Source organism: Buteo buteo, chromosome 15 (assembly GCF_964188355.1).
Source record: "Buteo buteo chromosome 15, bButBut1.hap1.1, whole genome shotgun sequence".
Classification (NCBI taxonomy): Eukaryota; Metazoa; Chordata; class Aves; order Accipitriformes; family Accipitridae; genus Buteo; species Buteo buteo.
In genome coordinates, this window is record NC_134185.1 from 5392276 (window position 1) to 5416904 (window position 24629).

General features: G+C 45.8%; 1 protein-coding gene across 4 annotated transcripts in view; it reads left to right on the forward strand.

Annotated features, from left to right (window-relative positions):
• RIMS1 (regulating synaptic membrane exocytosis 1) overlaps positions 1-586 on the forward strand; it is a 329877-nt gene extending 329291 nt beyond the window's left edge. For all 4 annotated transcript variants that reach the window (XM_075046444.1, XM_075046446.1, XM_075046445.1 and 1 more), the window contains one exon: positions 135-586. In XM_075046444.1, the coding sequence (XP_074902545.1) occupies positions 135-353 (219 nt within the window). In that variant the 3' untranslated portion in view covers positions 354-586. The remainder of the gene's footprint in view (positions 1-134) is intronic.
• The last annotated feature ends 24043 nt before the right edge of the window (positions 587-24629 follow it).

Sequence of the window (24629 nt, forward strand, 5' to 3'; positions counted from 1 at the left end):
TTTTCCCACAAGAGGGAGCAATCTTTCACCCTTAAGAATAACATTTTCCTTATGCTACACATAACAAGAGCAGGAGTGAACATATGAGCATGGGATTGGGGACAATGCTGAACCTGTATTTTATCTTCTTCCAGGTAATAGTTTGGGGAGACTATGGCCGAATGGACCACAAATGCTTCATGGGAGTTGCCCAGATCCTTCTGGAGGAACTGGATCTGTCCAGTGTGGTAATAGGCTGGTATAAATTATTTCCACCTTCATCACTAGTGGATCCAACCTTGACTCCCCTGACACGCAGGGCTTCCCAGTCATCTCTGGAAAGTTCAACTGGGCCTCCCTGCATTAGATCGTAGTAGCAGGTGCTGTCTAATAGAAACATCACCCAGGATGACAGTTGGAACCAGATATTCACATGATCAAAAAACACTGTTGGAGAGAGACAATCACTTCTGTTTTTGCTTGTAGTAGTTATCCAAACATATGTCTGTTTGTCGAGAGATGGCTTAAATTGACAGAACAAAGGTTTATCACATATGGCCAATCTATTAGCGGCTATCACCGATGCTTATAATGATTAAAAAAAAAAAAAAAAAGAGAGAGAGGGACCTTTAGATTCGACCTAAGTCAAACATGACCCAAACTGGAAGCTCTCACTCTGTTAACAATGTTGTATTTTTTCACATTTTGAGAGAGCCCTCAAGCAGTGTTACCTTCCTGGTGTTTCAGCAGTTTTTCTGTACTTGTCACTTCCACTAGTTTTTTGCCATGTGATTCTGCTAGTTTTGTAGAAGTCCTCACAACGCTAACAGAGACCCTTCCTTTCTTTTTCTAAACCAAACAACAAAGGGCTGAAGCATATCTCTGTAAGCATCGTTAAAGTGTTCAACAGCCACAATTACGATTCCAGCGAGTTCAAATCGTTTCTCTGTTCTGGTACTTCCAAGTTTCTCACGTGGGAACCCAGAACAAATGACCAATCTAAGTTATATTCTTAAAAATAAATAATCATCACAGTGCCACTTTTCCTTTGTAAAAAGCAGATATGTTTGCATTATATATAATAACTTTTATGTTTATGATGTTTTGCATGGAAGAATTTTGAAGAATTCTGCAACTACTGCTGGGGACTGGTATAAAGCAGCTTTTGTCTTAATTTTGACATTGAATATGTTACTGGTAATGCAATTTTCCTCCTAGAAATGGAGAGGAAATATTTACGTTTCTGTGTATAAATGTATATTTGAATTCCCAAAATGTTGACCAGGAATGGATTGAGCATATGACACTTTCAGCTGTACCCAGGTTTCTCTGATGTGTGTCGCTTCAGACACACCTGTCTGCCCTGGATAGAGCATGGTATGAGTTGTTCAATGTTTCACTGGAAATTCCAGTTGAAATATTCTGCACTTACTAATGTTTTTATCAAATTTTAGTTTACATTTCTTTGAGATTGATGCAAGCACAAGGCTTGATTTTTTAACGCAAGATATCTTACTTTTTGGAGAAAAAAAAAAGTCAAATTTCAATTTGCTTTTTATTCATTTGAGTTCTTCTTGGCCTTGAAATCCCTTGTGATATTCTGTAAATGTGCGAACAACTGCAGATTCCTGCAGGTGCATTGATATGTTTCCCCTCCTTTTACAGGCCATTCAATTTTGTGATCACACAAATAGAGCAGCATGACTTGGAACTGTTCAAAGCTGCATGCACGTTTTGTAAAAAGAGATGAAAAAGGTTATTTAATAATGTATGTTAGTTCCACATAGGCCAGCTTGTATGTTGCATGTACTTGTACAGTTTGCTCGTAATTACTATACTGAAGTAACCAAGAAATCTAAGCCATCCATTTTTCTTATAGACATTTTGCAGGTTTTAGCCAGGCTAGGTCTGTGAGTCTGGTGCTAAATGTCTATAGATGGACTTTATTTTTTACCCTATGGAAAACGTGATGTAGTACGGACCAAATTCCTTCTAATAACTATTTTGGTGTAGATTCCTACTGTGGGGCTGTAACACATGTAGAAACTGTGTACACACTAGGTTTTAATTCATAGACATACTGCCTGCACCAAGTGAACTATTTATTATTACTCAACACGTGGGAATTATTCTGCCCATCTTTCCATAGGGCGCAGATTGGTTACTGCTCGACCTGCTGAGCAGGAAGAACTCAAGCATTGGTGCACTACTACTAGATCCTGTTCTGTCTTAGTGGCCAAAAACCAACTAGCTATAATTCGATAGTACCTTTCTATTTTGACCACTTGTCTTAACACTCCCCTGTGCTTTTAAATGAACTTCCAACTCATGTTATGTAAACATGTTTAATAAAATTTCCTTTTCATGTCCAGTGTAGTAGTTGTGCTCTCTGTATGTTCTGAGGTTCATCTGTGATTCTGCTCGCTGCAGGACTGTGTGAAATGTGTTAAGGAACAGTAAAATGATAAGTAATTTCTATGGTTCTTTTGATTGCTGTAATAGTGTGTGTTGAAAACTGGGGCCAAAAACTGAGGCCTGGTGAAAGTCATGTTTGGTTGGCTTCCTTTTCACCAAGAAAGGAGCCAAATTGTGCTCTCATTCGTTGAAGCAGGCAAATTGAAGTCAAAAAGCAAATTTAGCCAAATTACCATCTGGTGAAGTCAAATCAGTTTGTTGGAGTTGAGTCATGCTGCGACTGCTTGCATGAGGTCAGCGGGGCAGTATGTGTTAGAGCCAGACACTAGCTCTCCATTTGGTGTGTGCTTTAAGATGTGAGAACAACTCCTGATCTTTTGCACTTTTTAAACCCAGAAATACGCCCTGGTATTGTAATGCTGTTAGGGACAATGCTTTATAGAAATCTACCTGAGAGCAGAATTTGGCACTAAATTTTATTAGAGAAGCAAAGATTATGTACTTTGTTTGATTTTTAGTTTTCCATGTCACACAGATACCTGATCACGATTTAAAAATAACATAAAGACAATATTGCCTCACTTTGAACACTTTTGTTAATTACTTTAACTGAATACATGGTTAAGCTACTGAAAAAATGAATAATTAAACATGGTAAATCTCTGAACAAAAGGCATGTTATATTTCTGCTTCTGTGTGGTGGGAGTGATCTGTTTAAATACAGAGTTTGTCATACTGTTGCAAAAAGCCTTCAATTTCATAAATCTCATGGCTTTGAATACGGTGTCCAATCCTAGGGTATCTTTTCCCTTCTGATCCTGAGAAATAAGTAAAGTTCAGCATTTCTGATCTCCCGCTCGAGCACAGAAAATACAGCAGCAAAAGAACATGCTGAACTATTTCCTTTATGGTGTTTCTGATGAACGGGGATCAAGTATGCAAAGATTTCAGGAATGAAGTAGTAGACTGTGCTAGGACAGAGAAGTTGTGTGCTGGTCTCCTTTCCCAGGGACTGTTGCCTTTTAAAAACTCATTGTCGAGTGTTGGGATTATAACACACAGATAAATCAGCTTTAGTTCCCTCCTGGTTTTCCCTAGAGAGTGCAGTACTGCCTTATATGCCATACGCAGAGAAAGAGCAAAGATACTGAACTCATAATCCCTGCCATATAATCAGACAGTTATTTTCCTCATGATGAGTAAATGTTCTAAATTTTGCATTGAAATGCAAATTTAGCATCCCTCTTTGTGGGCGGAGAAACAGCTTTTGGCCTTGACCTTTGTGTTAGAGAGACATCAGAACTGCTGTGAGTGGGTAGGACGGACAAACCGGAGCTTCATGATCTCCTTCCTTCGTAATTCCCAGAGAAATGATACATGCACTTTTGTTGCCTGTTTTCACTCACAAATGACAGTCCCAAAAGTTGAGTTCAGCCCAGGTATGATATGCTATACATACAAGAAAAGTTCAGAGTGGATCTTCAGTGGCTGTTCTGCATACTCCAAGATTTTACTTACAGCCTTTGTCCTCTATGAAGTCGGCTGTTTGCTGCTCCTGTGTAGTTGCTACTCTACTGTTCACAGCCCATTTAATTCTAGGAAAAAGGATTATGGGCCTCATACTCTTCTTTTGTCTTAAGTGAAGAAAGTCATGGCAGACAGCAATGTGGCTCACTCTTTCAAGCCCCAAATGCTCACCCCATGTTACCTACTATAATTCTACAGACATAGAAGCAAGCAATCTGCAAGCAAGCAGATTGTTACTGAAGGATGGAGTTTCTCAACTCAGGTAATGAGTATTCTGGCCATCTTAAGTGATTAAGAACTCTGCGAACATCTATCAAGAGTAACAAGAGTCTCGATTAATACCTCAGTCCCAACCCTGCCATTTTTTCCAGGAGGAAAAGAAAACATAGGGGCCATATATGTGTTTTCTCAGTGTCTGCATGGATGACCATGTATGCTGGTAGTTAAATACCATCGTTATGAATGAGGTAGTGTTTGGCAGGCATGTCACTTGCATCAAATGTTCTTCCAAATTTTGTGATCCAAATTTGTCCTACCTGAGGTGCCAGAGGTGGGAGGGGGAGCTGCCTTCACTCCTTCTAGAATCCAGCTGCTGATGATGATTCAGCTCCTGAATGCACAGCCTGGTGTCTAACGGAATGCCCCTTGGTTAGGTACTTTCTAGTGGTCGGTGTGATTTGAAGCCACAGTTGTGCATCAGGATATAAAACCTTCGATGTTCTGCCTTGTTAAGTCAAAGTGTCTAATGCTCAATGCTAGGAGTAACTGAGGGAAAGGGTAAAAAGTTGTCAGAATCTGTAATTACAGCGTATCAATAGAGCACTTGAGGTAAGGCAAATATACAGCGGTATACAAGTATTTATGCCTCAGCTAATACAAGAAAGGCATCCTCGAGAGCTGAGTCCTTTGGAGGTTTCAGATGCTGGCTGCCAGAAGCAAGTCACTCAGGGTTTCACAGAATCTCACAGGTGGCCTCTGAAAAAGTTAACTTCAAAAGGCGATGAGCAGCAGATCATTATTATAATGCTGCTTGGACAACTCAGAATTATTCATTCTGATCACCTTTAATGTGTACAGTTTCAGAACCCTGCTAAAATACAGTTACAAATCAGTAGTGGCCCGCTTGGTAAAGCACTGGGTCCGTAGTGAAAGGCTGTGTGATACCACCATCTGCGTGGGTTTTCACTATGTCTGCAACAGTTCATTTAGGTGAAGATTTAAAGTCTTTTTTTTACATTTCCTTCTCATTTGTATCAGTGGCATCTATGCTTCTGGGTGACTCTGACAACCTAGTTATCAGACTCTGCACCTGGATTTTGTGCTGAATAAAATGGGTGTAGGCCTAATTCCCCATCTCAGAGACATTGCATATATATGGAAAGAGCAGAACATAGATGTGGAAAAAGCAGTTGTGAGGTCCTCAGAGACTGAGATGCCATAAGATGATCCCATCTTCTTGTCCTGGCTCCGAAAGTCTTTTTTACACTGGTAAGTATCAGGAAGCACTGTCTTCCGTACTAAACCTTGTCACTCCATTTCAGCTACAGCCAAATAAAAATTCCTGAGCCACACACCTAAGCAGGACACGGTTGTCATCTTCAGTTTATACAATCCCCTGTACAAAGAGTCCTTCATACAGCATATGGCTCATGTCTCAGTCTCCTACTCTTCAGAAAGTACAACAGCACTATCACCTCTGCATTTCCAGTACCACCACTTTGTCTTTAGTCCCCATCGCCTGGTCTGACAGCAGGTCAGTGCTACAGCACTAATTATAGAAGACAGAATAATCCTATTTAGAACAATCTCATACAAGGGTCAGTAAGACAGTTCTAGATATTTTAAGAAATCTTGCCATGCAATTTAACCCAAAAAATTAAGATTTGCAAATCTAGCAAATATTATAAAAGAGAACCTCAATTAAATGTTACGGTGCGTACTCAGAAAAGAAATCAGTGTTGGTAACTGTATTTGCATGCTGCAGAAACAATGTCTGCACATAATGCAAACATGGCAGTATTAGACTAGCACATAGGAGCAAAGACAACCAGTTATTATTTTCAGTAATGCAGAGGGTGAGAGATGGCCAGGAGGGAAATGTTTTCTAAATATTTAGTTACTAAGCAAAGTCTGTTAGAAGCCAGGAGCAGCATTATCCTTGAGCTGCTGTTTGTTAAAGCGGCAGCAAAAGGAACCAAGAGAGCGCCCAAGAACTTCACCCTCCAGTTTTAAAGTGCTGTGTTTCTTCCAGTGACAGAGGCTGAGGCTATGTGGGCAACAAAAAGGCAGCGCTTCAAAACCATGTGGAAAACTGCCTGATGATTGTGAAGGCCTGAGTGCAGCTGTCCCTGGAACAGCTAGGGAACAAGAGTCTGGATTTAGAACAAGCCCCGAGATGTCCCGCTCACACTACAGGTTGGAAGGGCTGGATGTCTGTTAGTGGCTGATGCTACAGCATTTCTGAGCACGAGTCAACTTCTAACGGAGCAGTTTGTATGTACAGCTTGTCCACACTTTTCTCTTCGGAGATGGTCTGACACATGCATTGAGTGTGAGCTTAACTTTAAGGGGATGTAAAGGGTATATTTAATTTTAAGCTCAAAAAACCATGTTGTAGAAGAGGGATCTTGCATCAGCCGTCATAAAGCATTGGCTAGGATGGTAAAGAAGTCTGGTGCTCTGTGATGGGTAAACCAATGAGTCAGAAACAGATGTCTGCATGGAGGGCAGGGCAGACTTGGGGAGCAGAGAGGGCGAGGAGGGAAGGGAACGAAATGGTGCCTCTCCTCCCCTGGGGGGGGACAAAAGAGGGAGACCCAGGAAAAATAAAGAGGAGTAACAGCTTAGCTCCTGTGGTTTTGACTGAAAGCTCCAAAAAGAAGAAGCATTAACGACTCCTTAAAGCCTCACAGATGGCGGTGGATTTCTTCCTGAAGGGCTGAAGGATTTGGCCCAACTTCATTGCTTCAGTATTGGCAACAGACTGTCTGGTGGCAGCAGGACTTGTCAAAAAGATATGATGCACTGTTTTCCTTTCTGATGGGTGACTCTCTAGGAGTTAGCCAGGAGGGGAAAAGCAAGTTGGTGGCACAAATAATCTTTGAGTTGCTCTCTACCTAGTCTCAAAAGGCACATAAAAGCTGTAATTGCTGGGAATAGGGAGTATCAAAAAGCTTCTTGCAAGAGCAGCTTGTTGACCTCTTTTCCTTCTTTTTACCTGGTAGAAAAGGCCCTGAGGTTTGGGAGGCAGCTGAAGTTCAGTATCTGCTCTGCCAGAAGATGTAAGAAATGCCAATTCCCTCCTCTCACCCTTCCCCTGGTCATTGCTCCTGCAAACCGTGAAGCAAAGTTTAGTGTAGTTTGGTGCCTGGAGCCTGGACTCAGCTCTCAGTTGCTCTGCTCTGGTGCTGCCAGCAGCTCACTTGATTCCCAAGCCTGTTGGTGGAAAAGACCAGCATTCCTAAACCATTCATGTTAAAATAAAAAAACAAACAAACAAACAACCTTCGGGCCTTTATCATTCATCATGTGCATGAAAAGATAGAGGGAAGAAACCCATCGCGTCTTCTTTTGTTGGAGAACTTGAAACAGAATTAAATTACAGCTGTGCCAGAAGTCACTGCTGTGCTATCTATATAATCCTTCAGCTCCGCTATACATGCAGGCTGCTTTGTTAGATTTCTGTTATGCCATTCAAATATTCCCTAAAACAAATCCCAAAATGTGAAGGAGAAGAAGGAGATGATACATTCCAATGCCAGTGAGCCACTCTTCAGGGCTTAACGTTCTTTTCCCTTTGTTCTTTAGGTGTGCATCTCCCCCCAGCACTAATCTTAGCCTTGTTCTCCCATCGCTTGTTTGCCTGATACCACCTCAGAGCTGTATCTGTTGTCTCCAGAGAGTGTACCTGTTGGGTTTGATAACATTTGCATTTCTTCAGCAAGTGCGAGTGAATGGAGGAAAGCAGAGGAGGGTTTTTGAATACCTCGCCTCTCTGGGGCTGCTCTTCCATTTGTACGTGGCTGGTTTAAGACCACTGCTTTCCCCTTGCCATACCTCATACACGCTCTGCATTTTTTTATGGACTCTGGATTTGCTTCGCCTGCGCTGAAGAGTCTGGGAATTTCGCCACCGATTTCAATGAGACCGAACCCAGATTGCTTTTGTGACAAAAGGTGACTGACACAGCGCAGCGAGCCTCTTTCGGTGACAGCAAAACAAAGCCAGGAGGCCAGCCAGCGATTCCAGCTGCGCAAAGCACAGAGCCGCATCTTCTCTGTGAGGAGGCGGTGATCCGCGCAGCGATGGCGGAGGTGACGGAGGTGACAGCCAGCGGCCGCACATCCAGCCGAGGCGCCGCATCCCTGACAGGAGGACATTGCCTGGCCCGTAGAAGAGCCTCAGGGTTTTTTTTTAATTTATTTTTGTAATGCATATGCCCTAACAAATAAGTCCGAAAGCTGGTGTTTTCTGGAAAGCCACCCACTTCAGAAGAGCAGCCACACTGTGTGACAGTGATGGTGACGGTGCCGGGGGCGGCTGAGGGGCAGCGAGACGGAAAAACCCGCCGCTGTGGGCGATGGCTAGTCAGCCAGCTCTTGCAAACAGTGTCATTTATTCAGAAAAAACCCCAATAATAATGATCTCCTTAGGGACACTTATTTAGAGGGCAGCGCCCCGCCGTTGGCGGGCTGCAGGAAAAGGACAAAAAGCCTTCAAATACGTTATTCGGCTGAGCGAGCGCCCCGCGGAAGGGCCTCACGGGGCAGCCGGTACCTCACGGGGCCGCCGGTACCTCACGAAGGCGCCGGTACCTCACGAAGGCGCCGGTACCTCAGGAAGGAGCCGGTACCTCAGGAAGGCGCCGGTACCTCAGGAAGGAGCCGGTACCTCACGAAGGCGCCGGTACCTCAGGAAGGAGCCGGTACCTCAGGAAGGCGCCGGTACCTCAGGAAGGCGCCGGTCCCTGAGGGCCGGCCGTTGCCGCCGCCCGCCGCTCCCCCCCGCCGCCGCCGGAGGGCGCCTCAGCACCGCGGCCGTTGGCGAAGGGGCGGCCCCCTCGCCCCTCAGCGTTTTCCCGCCCGGGCGGGCTCGGCTTCGCCCGTCTCCCTCGTTCGTCCCGGCTCTGGGGCCGAGTCGAAGTTTTTAGGGCCGCCGGGCCGGCCCTTCGCACCGTCGCCGGGTTACCCCGGCCGGGGCTGTCGGCGGAGGCTGAGGAGGCCGGCGGGGCGCGGGAGCGGGAGGTTGCGGCGGGCAGCGCTGCTGCTGAGGCTGAGGAGCCGGGGGTGGCAAAGATCTCCGCTGTAATGTGCAAAAATAGGCGCCTGCTTTATTAGGCACTTTCATATTGAGGGGCGGGGGGGGGGGGGGGGAAGCCGTGGTGTTTTTTCCAACTCAAAAGTTTTGAAGGAGGATTCAGGAAGCGTAAGGAGAAATAATGCTTATTTTCAACAGCCTACCCTTTTCTCTGATTCAGTAGTGATCATGAACTCGCTCAAATCAATGCATTTCCACTAAGGAGTGTTAAAAAAGCACATTTGTCCCCATTCCTGCCTTATTTGCAGCGGCTGCTCCGACAGATTAGCGTCAGGCTACTGCGTGGTTAAGCGACAAGCCTCATGTTGTTTTCTGAGTATTACCTATATTGTTTGACTGAGCTGTACCCTCACCACACCTTCGCTACTTTCATGCTAAGCTGCAAGTCAGATACATCAGGAGAACTTCTTGCAGCCAGTGAATGCTTGTGCTGGAGGGTTATTAAACTTTGACGATAATCTGTTTAAGGAGGAAAAAACAGGTATTACTGCTGACAGCCAAAATGGTTTGATAACTCAGGTACTGCTCATCTAGCCCCTACCTGAGAGAATTCAGTCGGCAAAGGCATGAAAGGAAAGGTCTTGCTCAGCCAGAGCAGACAAAAACGCAGGCTGGGTTTGGGGGAGCAAGGGCTATTTTGATACTCGAGCTGTAAAAAGCCATTGAAAGCCATGAAGGATCTGAAGCAGGGAACAGCACAGGACTGGTTTGTGTAGCCCCATACAGCTACTGTGGTGCCAAATGAGTGGAATAAAGTCTTCATGCCTTCAGCTCACCAACGTCCTCAAAGAGACAAACTAAAGTGTGCTGGGACTCGGGCTCAGGCTGACCTGGCCTGGAGAATCTCCCAGCTACAGGCTGGCAGGCAGCACCCATGTGCGAGGGCTGAGGCGGGTGCTAGACCTCCTCTACCCAAATCACAGAGGGCTAACAACACACGGCCCTGGTTTGGGACTCTAACCCAGCTCTTGTGAATCTAGAAGGGGACGGCAACCAGAAGAATGACGCTCACCTTGGTATAGCTCCGAGGGTCAGCAGGGGACAACAGGCTTTGCTGCTCCCTGCTAGTGACAGCTGCACTTCAGCAGCGGGGTTCTGCTAGATGGCAGTGAGGGAAGCGCTCACGTGGTGTAAAGTGCTTTGGAAGATTGCTAGCATAAAAGTCTGCAATTGTAAAAACTACCAGTTCTCAAATTAGCTAGCGTGGCAGGGCAGCTGCACTCTGTGACAGCTTCACACTAGGTCGTAGCACAAAACTTCCTAAATGTAACCCTGCACTTCCAGCTTTTTGAAGCTCCCCTCTCCTCTGCAAGACACAGGAGGTAAACAGAAGGTGTCCCTGGCATTTTCCCCCAAGCTCCCGGAGAAGAAGCTGTTCCAGGGGACATGACTAGCGTATCCTTATGTCCTGGCAACGCTTGGTTGCCAGAAAAGCTTCTCGAGTTGGTGGTTGGCATAGCTCACAGCAGCCTTTAACCTGCTATAACATGCTCTGAAGTGAGGACAGCTGCAGGCAACACTTACTTCTTTTGAACTATGCTCCAGTCCGATGTGCACATGCTGCCCTTCAGCAAACTAGCACAATTGCAGGCAGAGAAGGGAGGGCCTTGCCTGCAAGCTACAGCCTCCAGTTGTGAAGCCCTCTCACTTCCTCGTGAACGGGGCTGGCGAAGGCCTGCCGAGTTGGCTTCACCCGGGTATGCGAGCAAGATTCAGCAGGACTTGTTCACCGAAGTTGACACCGGACCAAGCCCTTCAGATGCACATTCCTGAGCCCACTCCTCCCCTTTAGGGCATTTTATGCCAGCCGCTCCCAGGTTTCCCCCTCACCTTAATTACCTTTCTGTAGGGATCAGCTCCATGTGTGTGTGTGTGCTTGCTAATGCTAGGAAGGGCTGTCAGTGTAGCTTTGCAGCCCAATATCTTCTAACATGATCCTAGCTTCAGGCTGCGGCTTTTTTTTCCAGTGCCTAAATGCACCGTGTGTGGATTTTAGGCGAGGGCAAGAATTTGCTTTCTTCTTGCACGCAAAACAAGGAAATGCATTCCGCCTCGCCACAGCTCCCGCAACCACAACCGTGCTGCTGAACCAGCTGCGCTTGCTGGCCTACAGCGAGGCAGTCGGAGCAAACTCAGTAGTCACCCTGCCCCTTCCCTCGTTGCCGTTCCTCCACCGGGGTCCTCTAGATGCCAGTCCCACAGTGGGGACTGCAGAGTCTCTCTCTCTCTTGAGATGGATAGAGGAATCTTTGTTAAGTGAGCTGCAGCCACGTGCAGAACACTAGAGGTGAGGGCTGGCGCGATCCCGCATTAGTGGTCACAGCTCTGCAGCCAAGAAATGGAAGAGGAAAGGGGGAGTATTGAACCTGACGGTGTTACAAGGCAATCCGGGGAAACGCCTCCTCTAACAGGCTGGAGATAATGGTCCTTGCCCTGCAGCCCTTGTAGGGCCCCACTGGAACTAGGCTATGGTAAGAGGGGCTAGGAGAGCAGAGACTCAAATTATTAGCTCACGGCATGATTCAGAAATATCTGTCCACACCACAGGCATTACTCAGAGCCTAGAAAGGTCTTGGGGATCTATGAAGATAACCCAAAGAGGTCCAACCCTTGAGAAACACTTTCAGACCTTAAATTGGTCTTGTCTCCAGATCTGAGCTAATTTTTGGCGGATGCAGAATTTCCTGGATGAAAGTTAAACAGAGCGGCTGAACATACCTTGCCATTGGCTTTCTTCTTGTTGTTTGGTTTGGTTTGGGTTTCTTTTTAATGCTTCTTTGGTGGTTTTTTTTTGTATCTTTGCATGTTTCAAAAGGATTGAAAAGAAGTGGAAATGCTAACGGGTTTTTGGCTCGTTCTGCCGTGTAGAGGGTTTCTGTGCCAAAGTGCTAGTTACCTAGGAAACTGCTGTAGGATTGAATTTGGATAGATGTGTTGTCAACTGCAAATGAGTAGAGTGGCTTTTCAAGAGGTGGGGAAGAGTGTAAAATGCACTGAAAATATGAATGCCTGTAATGTGATTTCTAGGTAAGATGGCGGTCCTATCTTTTTGACTGGCACTTTGTAGGCACCCTGGCAACTGCACAGAGGGATCGCAGATGGAGTGCATGGCCATGCCTTGGCACCTGAGCTTGAATGCCCTTGTGTTTGTAAGCTGGGTGAACATTCATCTAAATATCAAAGCACGACTGTCTACAAAGAATAGTACTAAGGCTGCCATTAAGCATTTTGCCCGTTTTATTACACCAGAGTTATGATGATCCAAGGAAATTACAGCTTTTCTAGAGATGTGAAAGGTAGCACTGCATGGCCATTTGCAAAGAGAAAAAAAAAAGACTGATGAAACATGTTTAATGATTGAGATACATCTAAGGGCTTATGCAATGAAGAAAAATGTGATTGCAGAGCTTTTCCTGGAAATCATCAATAACGGGCCTTTTTTTAATACAGCAGCAAAAATGTGAGAAAGCAAATAAATGCTTCACTCCAGGGGAATTATACTGATGTCTATCAGTTCTGCCACAATGGCTAAATCTGCCAGTGGTTACTTATCCCAGGGGAGTCAATACTTACAGTGGTCCATGGCTGAAAAAAATGAGTAACGCGGTGGGGTTTACTCGGTTAGAATAGATCTCCCACAATTCCTCCTATTCCCTCCTCCGCCTTGAAACACGTGCAGGATTAGCATTTGGGCTTACACTGAACACCAATTTCCTTGTATTTCACCTACGAAATGCACTTCAGATGGCAAATGAGAACTCTTAGTAGTTTATTCATGTTACGACAGGTGTCCCCAGTTGGCACAGCTACACCTAAACTTCAAAGGTTTGGGTTCCCCCCGCCCCCACACCAAGCAGGTGAGCAAGTTTCCAGCCTTGAAAAGGCAGGTTGTGCTGCTTGTTTTGGGTTAGGCAAGTGCACCAGGTGAGAAGAAGGCTGAGGTAAAGCACTGCCCTTATTCCCCTGGCTAAAGCTCCGAGGCAGGACCTGCTTCCAGAGCCGCTGCCGAGGCCGGCTGGTCCCTGCTCCCCGCCGCCGTGCACCACCAGAGCACCCACATCCCCCGCATCTCTCTCTGCAGGTGCTTCTCCCCTCCCAGGGACCTAAAATAAATGCCGAAGTCACCAGTCCTAACCTCTGGCCTGACCGCGGGACTGTACAGCCTTCCTGCAGGGAGGAGACGCGCGTCTTGCTTTTCCTTCCTGCTGAGTGCTGCCCAGGCTCTACCTGCGGGGCAGGATGGGTCCCTCAGAGCTGAGCGTCAGACGAGGGTCCCGCCAGCCGTTTGATCAGCTTGTGTGAGGCTGGCACATCTACACGACTAAGGCAAACCGCCCTGTGGACGTATCTGGACTCTCCAGGCTACGCGGGTCCAGCCAGCTGACGCTGCTGCGCTGGAGATAGACACCAGAGTCAAAAAGAAGCTGTGATATCTCGGATCTCTCCTCCGTTGTTTATGAGAATACAGACATCCTGATCACTATTCCTTCAAGGACCTCTTTACCAACATTTACGTTGGAGATCAGCCAAAACCTATAAAACTGCAGGCTGCCGGGCCTGGAGGTGGCTGCAGCACAGGCTGTTGCATCCAAACTTTCTCTCTGGCCTCAGTCTTTGGAGAGGGGCTGAGGTGGCATCCAGGGCCGGACACCCTCCCTCCCCGCTCCAGCCTGTGTGCACCGGCAGATGTGCACACAGACCTAAGCAGGCTCCTCTATTTCAGGCCCATCTGTAACCTGCATAATGAATAATGTACAATGAATTTGTGGTCTACATGTTTATTAAGTGACTCAGTATTTCCAGTGGAGATTTTGTGCTCATGTTTTACTCACATCACAAAACCCACTCACTCTTTTATTATCCCCAGCAGCGGTAGGCGATAATAAATTATACAACTGCAGATGACGGTAACTATATCAACAAACAAATTGTATTAATTTTCAGTGTGAGTTTAAAGCTCCGTATACTGGTTGTGCAAACTCTGAAAAAGGAATTTGGGAACGCTGCTGCTGTTATTAAACGTTCTTACCAGGCTGTAATCCAAGCCTTCCACAGACCGTCTCTAAAGAAGATTTTTGCCTACTGTGTACCACTGTTTTTACATATGGGATTAGGCATTTACATACGTAAGGGCAGAGAAAGAAACGTAACTTACGCAATAGTGACAGCTCCCATTTGTTACTGCGTGAAAGGGCTGAAAGATAAAAGGAGTCTCGATGGTGGAATTCAGAGCTAATCCTGCTCCACTGCATTTGCAGAAACACATTCGTACCCTCCGAAACACAAAGGCCTGTAGCGAAACGTCAATCAATCAACAGCGCAGCTACATCCTGTGTATTGAAACGAGCTCACACGCTCTCTAAATTCCTCTGGATCCCATTTTAAGCTTAATAAGCTACTCAATTAATAATTTCTATAGCTGTGGAAAGATGTGAGCTTATGCCACAGCAGCCATTTTGAAACAGCCAACACACCCGTGGCCGGGGATTGACTTTTTGGGGAAGCAGGTGTAGCAGTATTTAGAAAGTTACAGCATGCTTTCCAAGAGGAACAGAGACTGTGTTTATAGAGAAACTCATTTCTGCATGATAAATGTACACATCAGTCACAAGACAGAACACTTGGGCAAATGTATGTGTGGCTCACTTACCACGCCACATGCTGTGTTCTTGTTTTAGTTGAAAATTTTCCATTTTTAGCTGTTTATGCTCAGTGGCTTCATGGAAAAATGGGCCTGGAACTGTGTCACTTACCCAAGTGACCCTTGCCACCTAGGTGCTGGATGGGGCATACAGGTGAGGGAATAAATATGGCTGAAACTTTCAGTGGGAGGAGACCGTCCCACGGGCTGGATGATGGTCAGGTTTTGCTCTGAATTTCCCCGCAATTTCCTAATCCCTCTGGGTCTGGGACAGGCTGAAGCGATGCAAAGCTGACTAAGCGGCTGCGTGACTAAGCCTCCTGGACCTCACCAGGCTCAATAACTAATACTTTGAACTGAGCTGCTGATCACCGTCCTGACATGCCAGCCAGGTTTTGCACATTTTGTTGCCCGTAAATATGGTTAGGGCTGTCGTGAGCCTTTTCTGTCAGCTCCTTTTGCAGTTCCTTGTTCCCAGGGGCTGTGAAGGAGCCCTCTGCCAGTGGAGCTGGGGAGGTTTCAGCCCAGAAACCTCTTGGAAAAGGGCCCTCAGAGACTGAACTCAGTCCCCTCCCTTGTAATTGCTATTGGGACCTGGCAGAAGTACGTATTTGCAATTAGTGTTGGCTGTTAAGGTGTTCCTGGAGCTTGACACCATTAACTTTAACACCAAGAGCTTGAGGCCAGACCTTTGAGCATTTCCTCCTGCAGCATCACCAATCTTTGCATGAATAAGTAAGACCAATTACAGACATAAGTCGGTTCTTGCTACTCGGATGTCTCTTATCCACAGCCTATACAGTCCTCAGCATCTTTTTAAAACAGCAACCAGTCACTATAAAGCCAGCCAGCAGTCAGTCAGGACATATGGGTTGTTGCTGTTGGGCTTTCATAAGGATTTAGCTGTGTTACACAAATTGCCAATTAAACTGGAAAGTTAAAATGAAGAAAAAAGTCAGGTAGTGTCATTAACTTAGCTTCAGACCGCAAGAACCTATTCTCCAAATAAACACATTATGTCTGCAAATCCAAGCACATTCAGAATGGCTCCCATTTTAGCATCCATTGACTGCTTGGCTATTTTTTAATTTGAATAGTTAATTATTCACTCAAACAGGCTGCAATGTTCTGTTTATTTTGTTGTGAGCCAAGCATCAGTCTTCCCTTCTGGAGGACACTTTACCTAGGCAAAGCAACTCACTTTATTTTGATGGGAGGGTTATTAGGTTTTGCTTCTTTTGTGCTCCCGATTGCTATGTTTGGGGTTTTTTTTCTTCTCCCTGAGCACTTGTCATCTTGCAAACACAAGATTTACATTGTGTACAGCAAGCAACTTTTTAAGCAACCTGATATTCGTGGAGATAATTAAAATGTTTTATTGGACTCTTTCACAAGAGCAAGGTGCCCCAGCTCACTGCAAGGGACGTATCTTCCGACCACGCAGAGGCACCGCTGCCGCCCCTGCCCACCGTGCTGGCAGTGCCCAGTAACCGGTCCCGCAGCCAACCCTCCTGCCTCACACCAGCTCCGTGCTCCCCTCGCTTCCCAACGGCTCCCAGCTGGGGATCAGAGCTCACGTCACTGCCCATCTCCCTCTCCAGCAAGAACAGCCTTTCAGAGGAGATGATTGTGCTTAACTTAAATTATTTTGGACTGGTGGGCGGGGGGATCTACTGCAAGGCCTGGACTAATTTTGCTTTTTTTCCTTATATCTGAATCCCTTATGGTGAGAAACTCCAGAAGTTGACATTTGAGTAAATTACCCTACAGGGTATGAATAAACGTAAGGATGATCAACAGGAATGACGTAATGTGTTCGCCTTAATTTCATAACAACATCTCCGCTAGGAACGTGATGTACAACACAATATACAATAAAATCTGTTACAATTACAGAGGTAATTTTAAATAAGCTTTTTTATGGCCACCCCTGGGTTTTTGGTCATTTCTTGCCTTCTGTTTGTATGTCCTTTACACCAGACCTTCTCTCCTGACAGACTCCCTGTTTGCTCTCTCCCTTCTTCATGGCTTCTAGAAGCAAGAGAAGCACTCAGAGGCATGGAAAGTTACTCTTCCTTATTACAATAATGGTATGTAAATGTATGCTACATCCTCAGCCTCTTCTGTAAATAGAGCCGGGTGTGTTATCTTTGCATTCCAGGGCTGCTGTTATTAAAACATCTCACACAAACACACGCTTAGTACTCAGTTTGCACAGAAATAGCCTTGCTCATTTGCTTTTGGGTGGAAAGAGAACTGGCTGGTGTTGAATACATGAGAACCTGGGCAAGACCACACCACCAAAACAAGCTGACAAAGTGAGAGCGCATCTTTGGAAGTATGCCTTTACTAGTATAGGAAAAAAGGTATCTTCTTAATCTAGGTTCACTAACCTGATTTCAAAGAGCTGCGAATAGCAAGTTGTTCAGTTTTAACTTGGGTCAGCAGCTCAAGTTCAAACGTTGTCATGAACCTGATACTTTAACCTGGGTGAGCATACCAGGCGCTGGAGGAGGCAGGGCAGGTTCTGCAGGTGGGAGACCACTGGGTCCCAGCCCAACCAAAGAACTGAGGGGTTTTTCCAGCTGGATCCGCGGCCACGCTGCCCACTCTGCTGGGACCAGAGGCAAGGCGTCCCCTCGGCCGGGCAGCTCCTGGTTTGAAGCACACCTGCACGATGTAGCTGCACCAGCGTGGAGAGTCAGTTGGCAAAGAGCAAAGCAGCCTGGGCACCAGTCTGGGCCAGTGTGGTTTACCCACAGCCAGGCTAGGTGGCTTAACCAGTATAAACTCTCTTTACGACACCAGTGAAGGCAACCAAGCTCTGCCATCTCCATCACTGTGGAGGGCACCGTCGTGAAACCTCCCAGGACACAGCCCGCCTGGGGCAAGGAGGACTTCTCCGAGGGCTGGGAAATACTCCGTGTCACTCTTCCCAGAGAAGTCGTAACATCCCCATTAGGTGATGGTTTCCTGGAGTTCAGCCTTTCTTTGCATAGTATTTACCCTCTTGCTTCTTTGTCAGCTTGAAACCGGGAATATGGAATTAAAGTGGTTTGGGTATGGGGCTGAAAAAATAGTCTTTCTTTGTAGTAAAATTTAGAGTATTCATTTAACTACATCTAGTTAATTGACAGCTGTTTGGTAGTTGACTAATTCTATTTATCAATTTCCATCTGAAGTATTAAGAAATTAGGACCAGAATTATTTATGGATTCTTATTTAATCCCTCCCTGGTTGGTCAAGCACTGAGCAGGCAGGTTGGTAAAGGCTCTGGCAAGCTGACCTGTCTTGCAAATTCACCCTTGCCTGCTCTCCTGCAAAACCACTCAGATCTTTTGTAAATAAAAGGGTTAAAAATGATAATAAAGTGCAAAATCAAAAGAGTGAAGACATACTGTACCACCAGCAAGAACTAAATGCTGACCATGTGTGGTGGGTTGACCTTGGCTAGACACCAGGGTCCCACCAAAGCAGCTTTATCACTCTTCCTTCACAACTGGAGAGGGGAGAGAAAAAATACAAGGAAAGGCTCGTGGCTCAATGTGAGGACTGGGAGATATTGCTCACCAAGTACCGTCATGGGCAAAACAGGCTCGACTTGGGGAAATTAGTTTAATTTATTACCAATCAAATCAGAGCAGGATAATGAGAAATAAAACCAAATCTTAAAACACCTTTGCCCCCACCCCTCCCTTCTTCCCGGGCACAGCTTTACTCCTGAATTCTCTACCTCCAGCGGCGCAGGGGGATGGGGAATAGGGGTTGGGATATGTTCATCACACGTTGTCTCTGCCGCTCCTTCCTCCTCAGGGGGAGGACTCCTCACCCTTCCTCAGCTCCAGCGTGGGGTCCCTCCCACGGTAGACAGTCCTCCATGAATTTCTCCAACATGGGTCCTTCCCACGGGCTGCAGTTCTTCATGAACTGCTCCAGCGTGGGTCCCTCCCATGGGCTGCAGTCCTTCAGGCACAGCCTGCTCCAGCGTGGGTCCCCCACGGGGTCACAAGTCCTGCCAGAAAACCTGCTCCAGCGTGGGCTCCTCTCTCCATGGGGCCACAGGTCCTGCCGGGAGCCTGCTCCAGCGCGGGCTTCCCACAGGGTCACAGCCTCCTTTGGGCATCCCCCTGCTCCGGCGTGGGCTCCTCTCTCCCCAAGCTGCAGGTGGAGATCTGCTCCCCCGTGGACCTCCCTGGGCTGCAGGGGGACAGCCTGCCTCACCGTGGTCTTCATCACCACGGGCTGCAGGGGAATCTCTGCTCCGGCGCCTGGAGCACCTCCTGCCCTCCTTCTGCACTGACCCGGGGGGCTGCAGGGCTGGGGCTCTCACAGCTTCTCTCTCCAGCTGCAGTTGCCATTGTGCGTTTTTTTTTTCCCCTTCTTAAATCTGTTCTCCCAGAGGCACTACCCCCGTTGCTGATGGGCTCAGCCTTGGCCAGTGGTGGGTCCGTCTTGGAGCCGGCTGGCATTGGCTCTGTCGGACATGGGGGAAGAAGCTTCTAGCAGCTTCTCACAGAAGCCGCCCCTGTAGCCCTCCCCACTACCAAAACTTTGCCATGCAAACCTAATACAACATGCCACAACAAGACGCTTTAATCCTAACATAGCAAGGTCAAAATCCGAACATTAGCCCACTGCTATATATCTTTTATTAAGAAAGTTTCCATTTCCTTCTTGACAAGTACAAATGTCTGTTACTGGCACTGTGAATATGTGCCTTTTTTCAAGCCAGCACTGTTTGTAAAATTTCTTTTAAAAAATTACTTAAAGCAGGAGTTAACCCCTTGTTAACTTGAATTGACAGATTCTTGGTCCAAATAGCTCCTTCTCTACCACATCGCTTTCCCCAACTGAGTTTTTTCTTCAGCAGCTTACATTTCAGCGATAGATTTTCTGACCTCTGTGCCATAGTTTGCATGTAGCCCTGCCTAATGTGCAGTTCAGCCTGTAAGCAAATCATATTTGTTTTCTCCTTTATCTATCCATCCTTTGGAAAATCTGAGTTTACAGCCAAGGTTTTACAGACTTAGGTACTTTATTTCATTGTAATGTGGCTCTGCTAGTGCCAAGATACGTCAATTGCCTGAAAATATTGGTGTCTGAAGGGTTTGATTTTCTCTCTTTGCTATAATTAAATACTGTGCAGATGGAGTTAAGGATTTATTTAGAATAATTATTGAATTTTTTTCTTCATCTTTCTCACTATTTTTTCTCATTGTGAAGTTTTGTGCCTATCTCAGTTTCCTATTTTTGTTAGGCTACTTGTGGGCCATAAAAAATATTATGCAATCGTGGGTCATCCACTCAAGAACGTTAGATAAAAATTTCTGTGAAGGCAGCTATAGAGCTGCTATCCATTTAAAATCTTTTTTTGATGTCTGTGGTAATAGATTTCAAACTAGCCTGGAATTAAAAAAAAAATAATTAAGAATATTTTTGTGGATTTTTTTTTCTTTAAACAGGTAACTTTGAACTTCAAAGAGGATCATTTCATCAAGTATTTTGATGAAGAATTTCTTCTTCACTGAGTAGCAGGACTGTACATGTCCCAGGATGTGCTAAGAGATGGGTTGTACTATGGGAGTGGGGCTTGTCAGGTTTCTGCTGCAAGACCCAGTAGCTTTGGTAATAAATGACAGTAATCTCAGGAAACTACCCAGGCAAAAGACTTTCTGTGGCTCTGATGCTGCCACTGAATGGAAAGGGAATGTTTATTTAATGACCAAACTGGCTTGTCCTCAAATGTGCCATTTTGTCTTCGTAAATTTTGAGAAAAATCCAGAGAATGTTGCCAAGGGCAACCACTGCATCTTGAGGAACTGGAAACGAAATACAGGAAGAAAATAGAACACAGATTCCTTAAAGGAGTTTACCCTATTGTATTCAGTGCCTTGTAAGTAAGCACATGTTACAACTACCCTGGTTATTTGTCAGCAGGTAACAGCTCTGGGGCATTAAATGTCAAGTGAAGTTAAACTGCAGGCTGAGCACCCCTTCCAACATCAGACTGTGCTAATGGGCTTCAGCTGCCGTTGTTATGGGGCAGCGTGCCTCCACAGAGCACTGCCCTCATTGCTTCTCCTCCTGCGCTCCCTCAGACCATTGAGGCGGTTTTCCTACATCTGCAATCCCCTTCCCAAAGTGACAGTATGTTTCCCTTCTCTCTCCTCCCCCTGCGGCCATACAGCTGGTGTTGGGTAGGGATGGGTGAGCGGAGGATCACGGCTCACTGACGTATCCTACAAACGTCATCGCTTGGGTCAAACGTAGCCAAGAGTCCCTGACACAAAAGGCAGAGACCTGTGATTTGATCTGCAGTCCTGTGGAACTGGTCTAAATGTCACTGAGGACCTGAAAGAGTCATCAAACATGGAGGAAAACTCACGCATGTGTTGACATGGGAGAGATGGATGAAGGGTCGTCCAGATGAGAGTTCAAACAGCTAGTGGTCCGCTCAGCTGACCCCTGTAGCCTTCTGAGTCCGTAAGAGCAATGCAAAAGAGAAGCATGTAGCATAGTGCTGGCAGCTATTTTAATGAATGACCTTATTGGGGGCGAAAAACTGAGATGGCTCCTACCCAGTATTATGACTGGACCCTCCTGACTGCCCTTCTAGAAGACAGATGACTGTTTCTCTATGAGGAAATCAATTTATAACTCAGTTTCAAGCTCTGCTACATTTGGGATGGTTTGGCTCTATGGTTTGCTGTTCAGGCTCATCCATATTAAAAAAAAATATTCCGGAATTATTTTCCCATACTTGGACAGCTATATGGGCTGACGCTTCCAGACTCTCTCCCCAGAGCAAATTCTCTGAATTCATACAGCTCGAGTGACCTTTCCAGTTCACAGCAGTGACTAAGATTCCCAGCATTTGTGCAAGCTTTGTAATTAGTTATACATACGTACATATATACATATTTATACACAGATCTATACATATACTACACATGCACACACACAGAGACAGAGTATGTATGTGTGTATGTATAAAAAGCCTGCTTAGAATTTCAGCTCTCATGTTCCCAAGCTCTGTGTCTATACAAGTTATGGAAATTCTGGCAAAAAACAGAAAGCGACAAGCATATTTTATATTCACACAGCTCATCTGTTGAAGCATGATTTTAAGAGCCTCTAGCTATCTAAACACTTACTGTAAAGCGAGCGAGTAAATGGTTTTCTGGATTAGGATTTTAGTCAGGTTGTAAATTTTTAGGGATTGGGTCTGTGTTTGCCTGATTTTGTACACAGGCAATAGATTTTGGTCCCTAGGAGCTGTCTCTGAAGGAATAATTAGAACCACTCCAAGAACTGAGAAAATGCACTGAAAATTCCTGTACTATTTAGTTTCCAGTTTAATTTGGTGAAATTTTCCAGACAGCTCCTCAAATAATAAAAGCAATAACGACTACTATTTTTTTTTTAAACGATATTTCTCCTGTGCTAGACTTCTTTGACAAATACTTGAAATAAACCCTCTGATGTCTCGGGGAGAAGAGAGCTATAGGGTCTGTTACAGTTTCAATTGTTACTTCTTCTTTTTTTTAACATAGGCTGCTTGCTGGCGAGAAAGGTTTCGAGACAAAACCCTATCCAACCCAGCCAGCGTTATCTTCCTCAAACTATTGATAGAAGTTGATAAAACTCTCTTTTCTCTTGGGTGGCTATGAGTAGCTCTAAGGAGTCTTCAGCATATGCATCTGATTAGGTAAACACTTGGGATGCTGTTCAGTTCCAGAATGAGACACCTGAAGTTGAATGTCTATATATCTACAGGTCTTTAAGCTCTGAGTGTAACAGAGAAGGCAGGTCAATGCAGTCAGCGGAGCCTAAAGCTGACCAGCCATGGGGGATGAATCCAGATGCCGATACAGTTTGAGACACCAGGGGCACCACAGACACCCAGGAGGTGCACAGGGCTGGCGGATCGGACGTGGGACGTGCGAGAGGCCGCGTGGGATATCCCATGGTGCCTAAACCCACATACCATCGACGCCTGCGTTTAGCCAACTTGACTGAGCCCCAGCTGCATACCAAAGGCAACCTGAACCATGCCTTACGTTCCACCGCTCTGCCGATTAAGATCAGTTGCCTGTACCAGGCGTCTCAAGCCATTTGAAAAGCCTTAGGGTAGCCCCGACATTGGTAAGAGGCCGGCAGATGTGACCCTTGCCTTTTTGGAAGATTACAAGGAAATTTCCGTCGCCCATCAGCGACCTGTTGAACTGCTCCCCAGATCTCAGCGACAGTAAAGGGAGCTGAGACCCCGGTACACGAATAGAAGCCTTCAAGTGTCTAAGTGGCCCCACAGCCCTCTCTGTACCAGTCTGAAGTTTTCCAGTCATGTTTATGCAGCTACTTCATTCTTCTACTGTTTATCCACCCGCTGCCCTGCATTCTCTCTTCCGCATATATGTACTTTGGCCTGCATATTTTGCCCGGACATTTTTAGACTTACCCAGCGTCTTCTCTGCTGGCTCACACACTCGATCCATAAACTTTCCTTGCTGCCAACCAGCTTCCCACCAGAAACTCTCCACATGGCTCCCAGGCGAGGCATGAGGAGCATTCGTCCTCCCACCCCACTTCTCGTCCTTAGGGGGAGAGCAGAGGCTGGAAAGCAGCAGCGGCTGGAGCTGGAGACACCACCTCATTCCTCTGACAGCCTTCCTTCGCTGGGCCAAGGACATCGTAACTGCTGCAACCCTCTTTCTGGCAATACTCGCGTGCAATGCATGGCTTTGTTTGTGGTTTTGTTTCTGTGGAAGACCATAGATACTGTTTCTTGTAAAACATAATATATATCGTATTTAAAGAGACCATTACAATTAAATGGTTCTTGGCCTTTCTGTCCCGGGGAATTGAAAAGCGATTAATCTGGTGTTAGTGGCCAGGCATACCAGGTCAAGCTGGGCTAAAAATTATTTAAGTGAGTAAAATATACTTGTAAAATCCTTTCATTTTACATCTACATGCCTATATATTTCTTCAAATGTCTGTCACGTTGCCATCAAGGCAGCAGTCGGTAGGTTTGTGCTCTGCAGTAGAACTCCCTGGAGAGATTAATGCCAGCAATAACCCAAAGAGGAAATGGAGGCAGCAGCAACTGTGGCCAGAAGGAAAGAAAGAAAGAAAGAAAGAAAGAAAGAAAGAAAGAAAGAAAGAAATAAAGAAAGAAAGAAAGAATAGAAGCAAAGAGTACTGTTCATAGAATTACAGTGTCCTTTGTGCTTTCAGACTGAGGTGAACTTCTCTGTAAGCTAAACAGTACCTTCCAAGTAGCACAGCTAAGAAAAGTGGGACAGTCTAGAAGGACCCCTGGCCCTGAGCAGCCTTCCTTGACCCCCCTGCCAAGTCCTGCTCCAGAATATTTACCTTTCACTACAACACAAATATTATTAATGCTTCATCTCTGCCTTGCTTTGCTTCTCCTTGAGTGCACAGCTAATGTCTTCACCTGTCCATTCAGACAAATCCAGATTCTCTTTCATACTTTTTAATAGATTCCTGCCTCATATATATTAGTGAGCCCTAAATGTTATGCTCAGATATTTTCTTTTTCTAAATATAAGGTGATATTAGTTCTACCCTGTTTGATCTGCAGCCAGGCCATAGTCATCTCAGATTCCAATTTAAAATTATCCTTCTGGTGTTAAAGGTTCCCCAGGGACTTGTCAGCTCTACGACAGCTATTTGACTTGCAAACCAGGGTGATTCTAAACAGTGGTAACTTTTCAGTTTATACTTACCA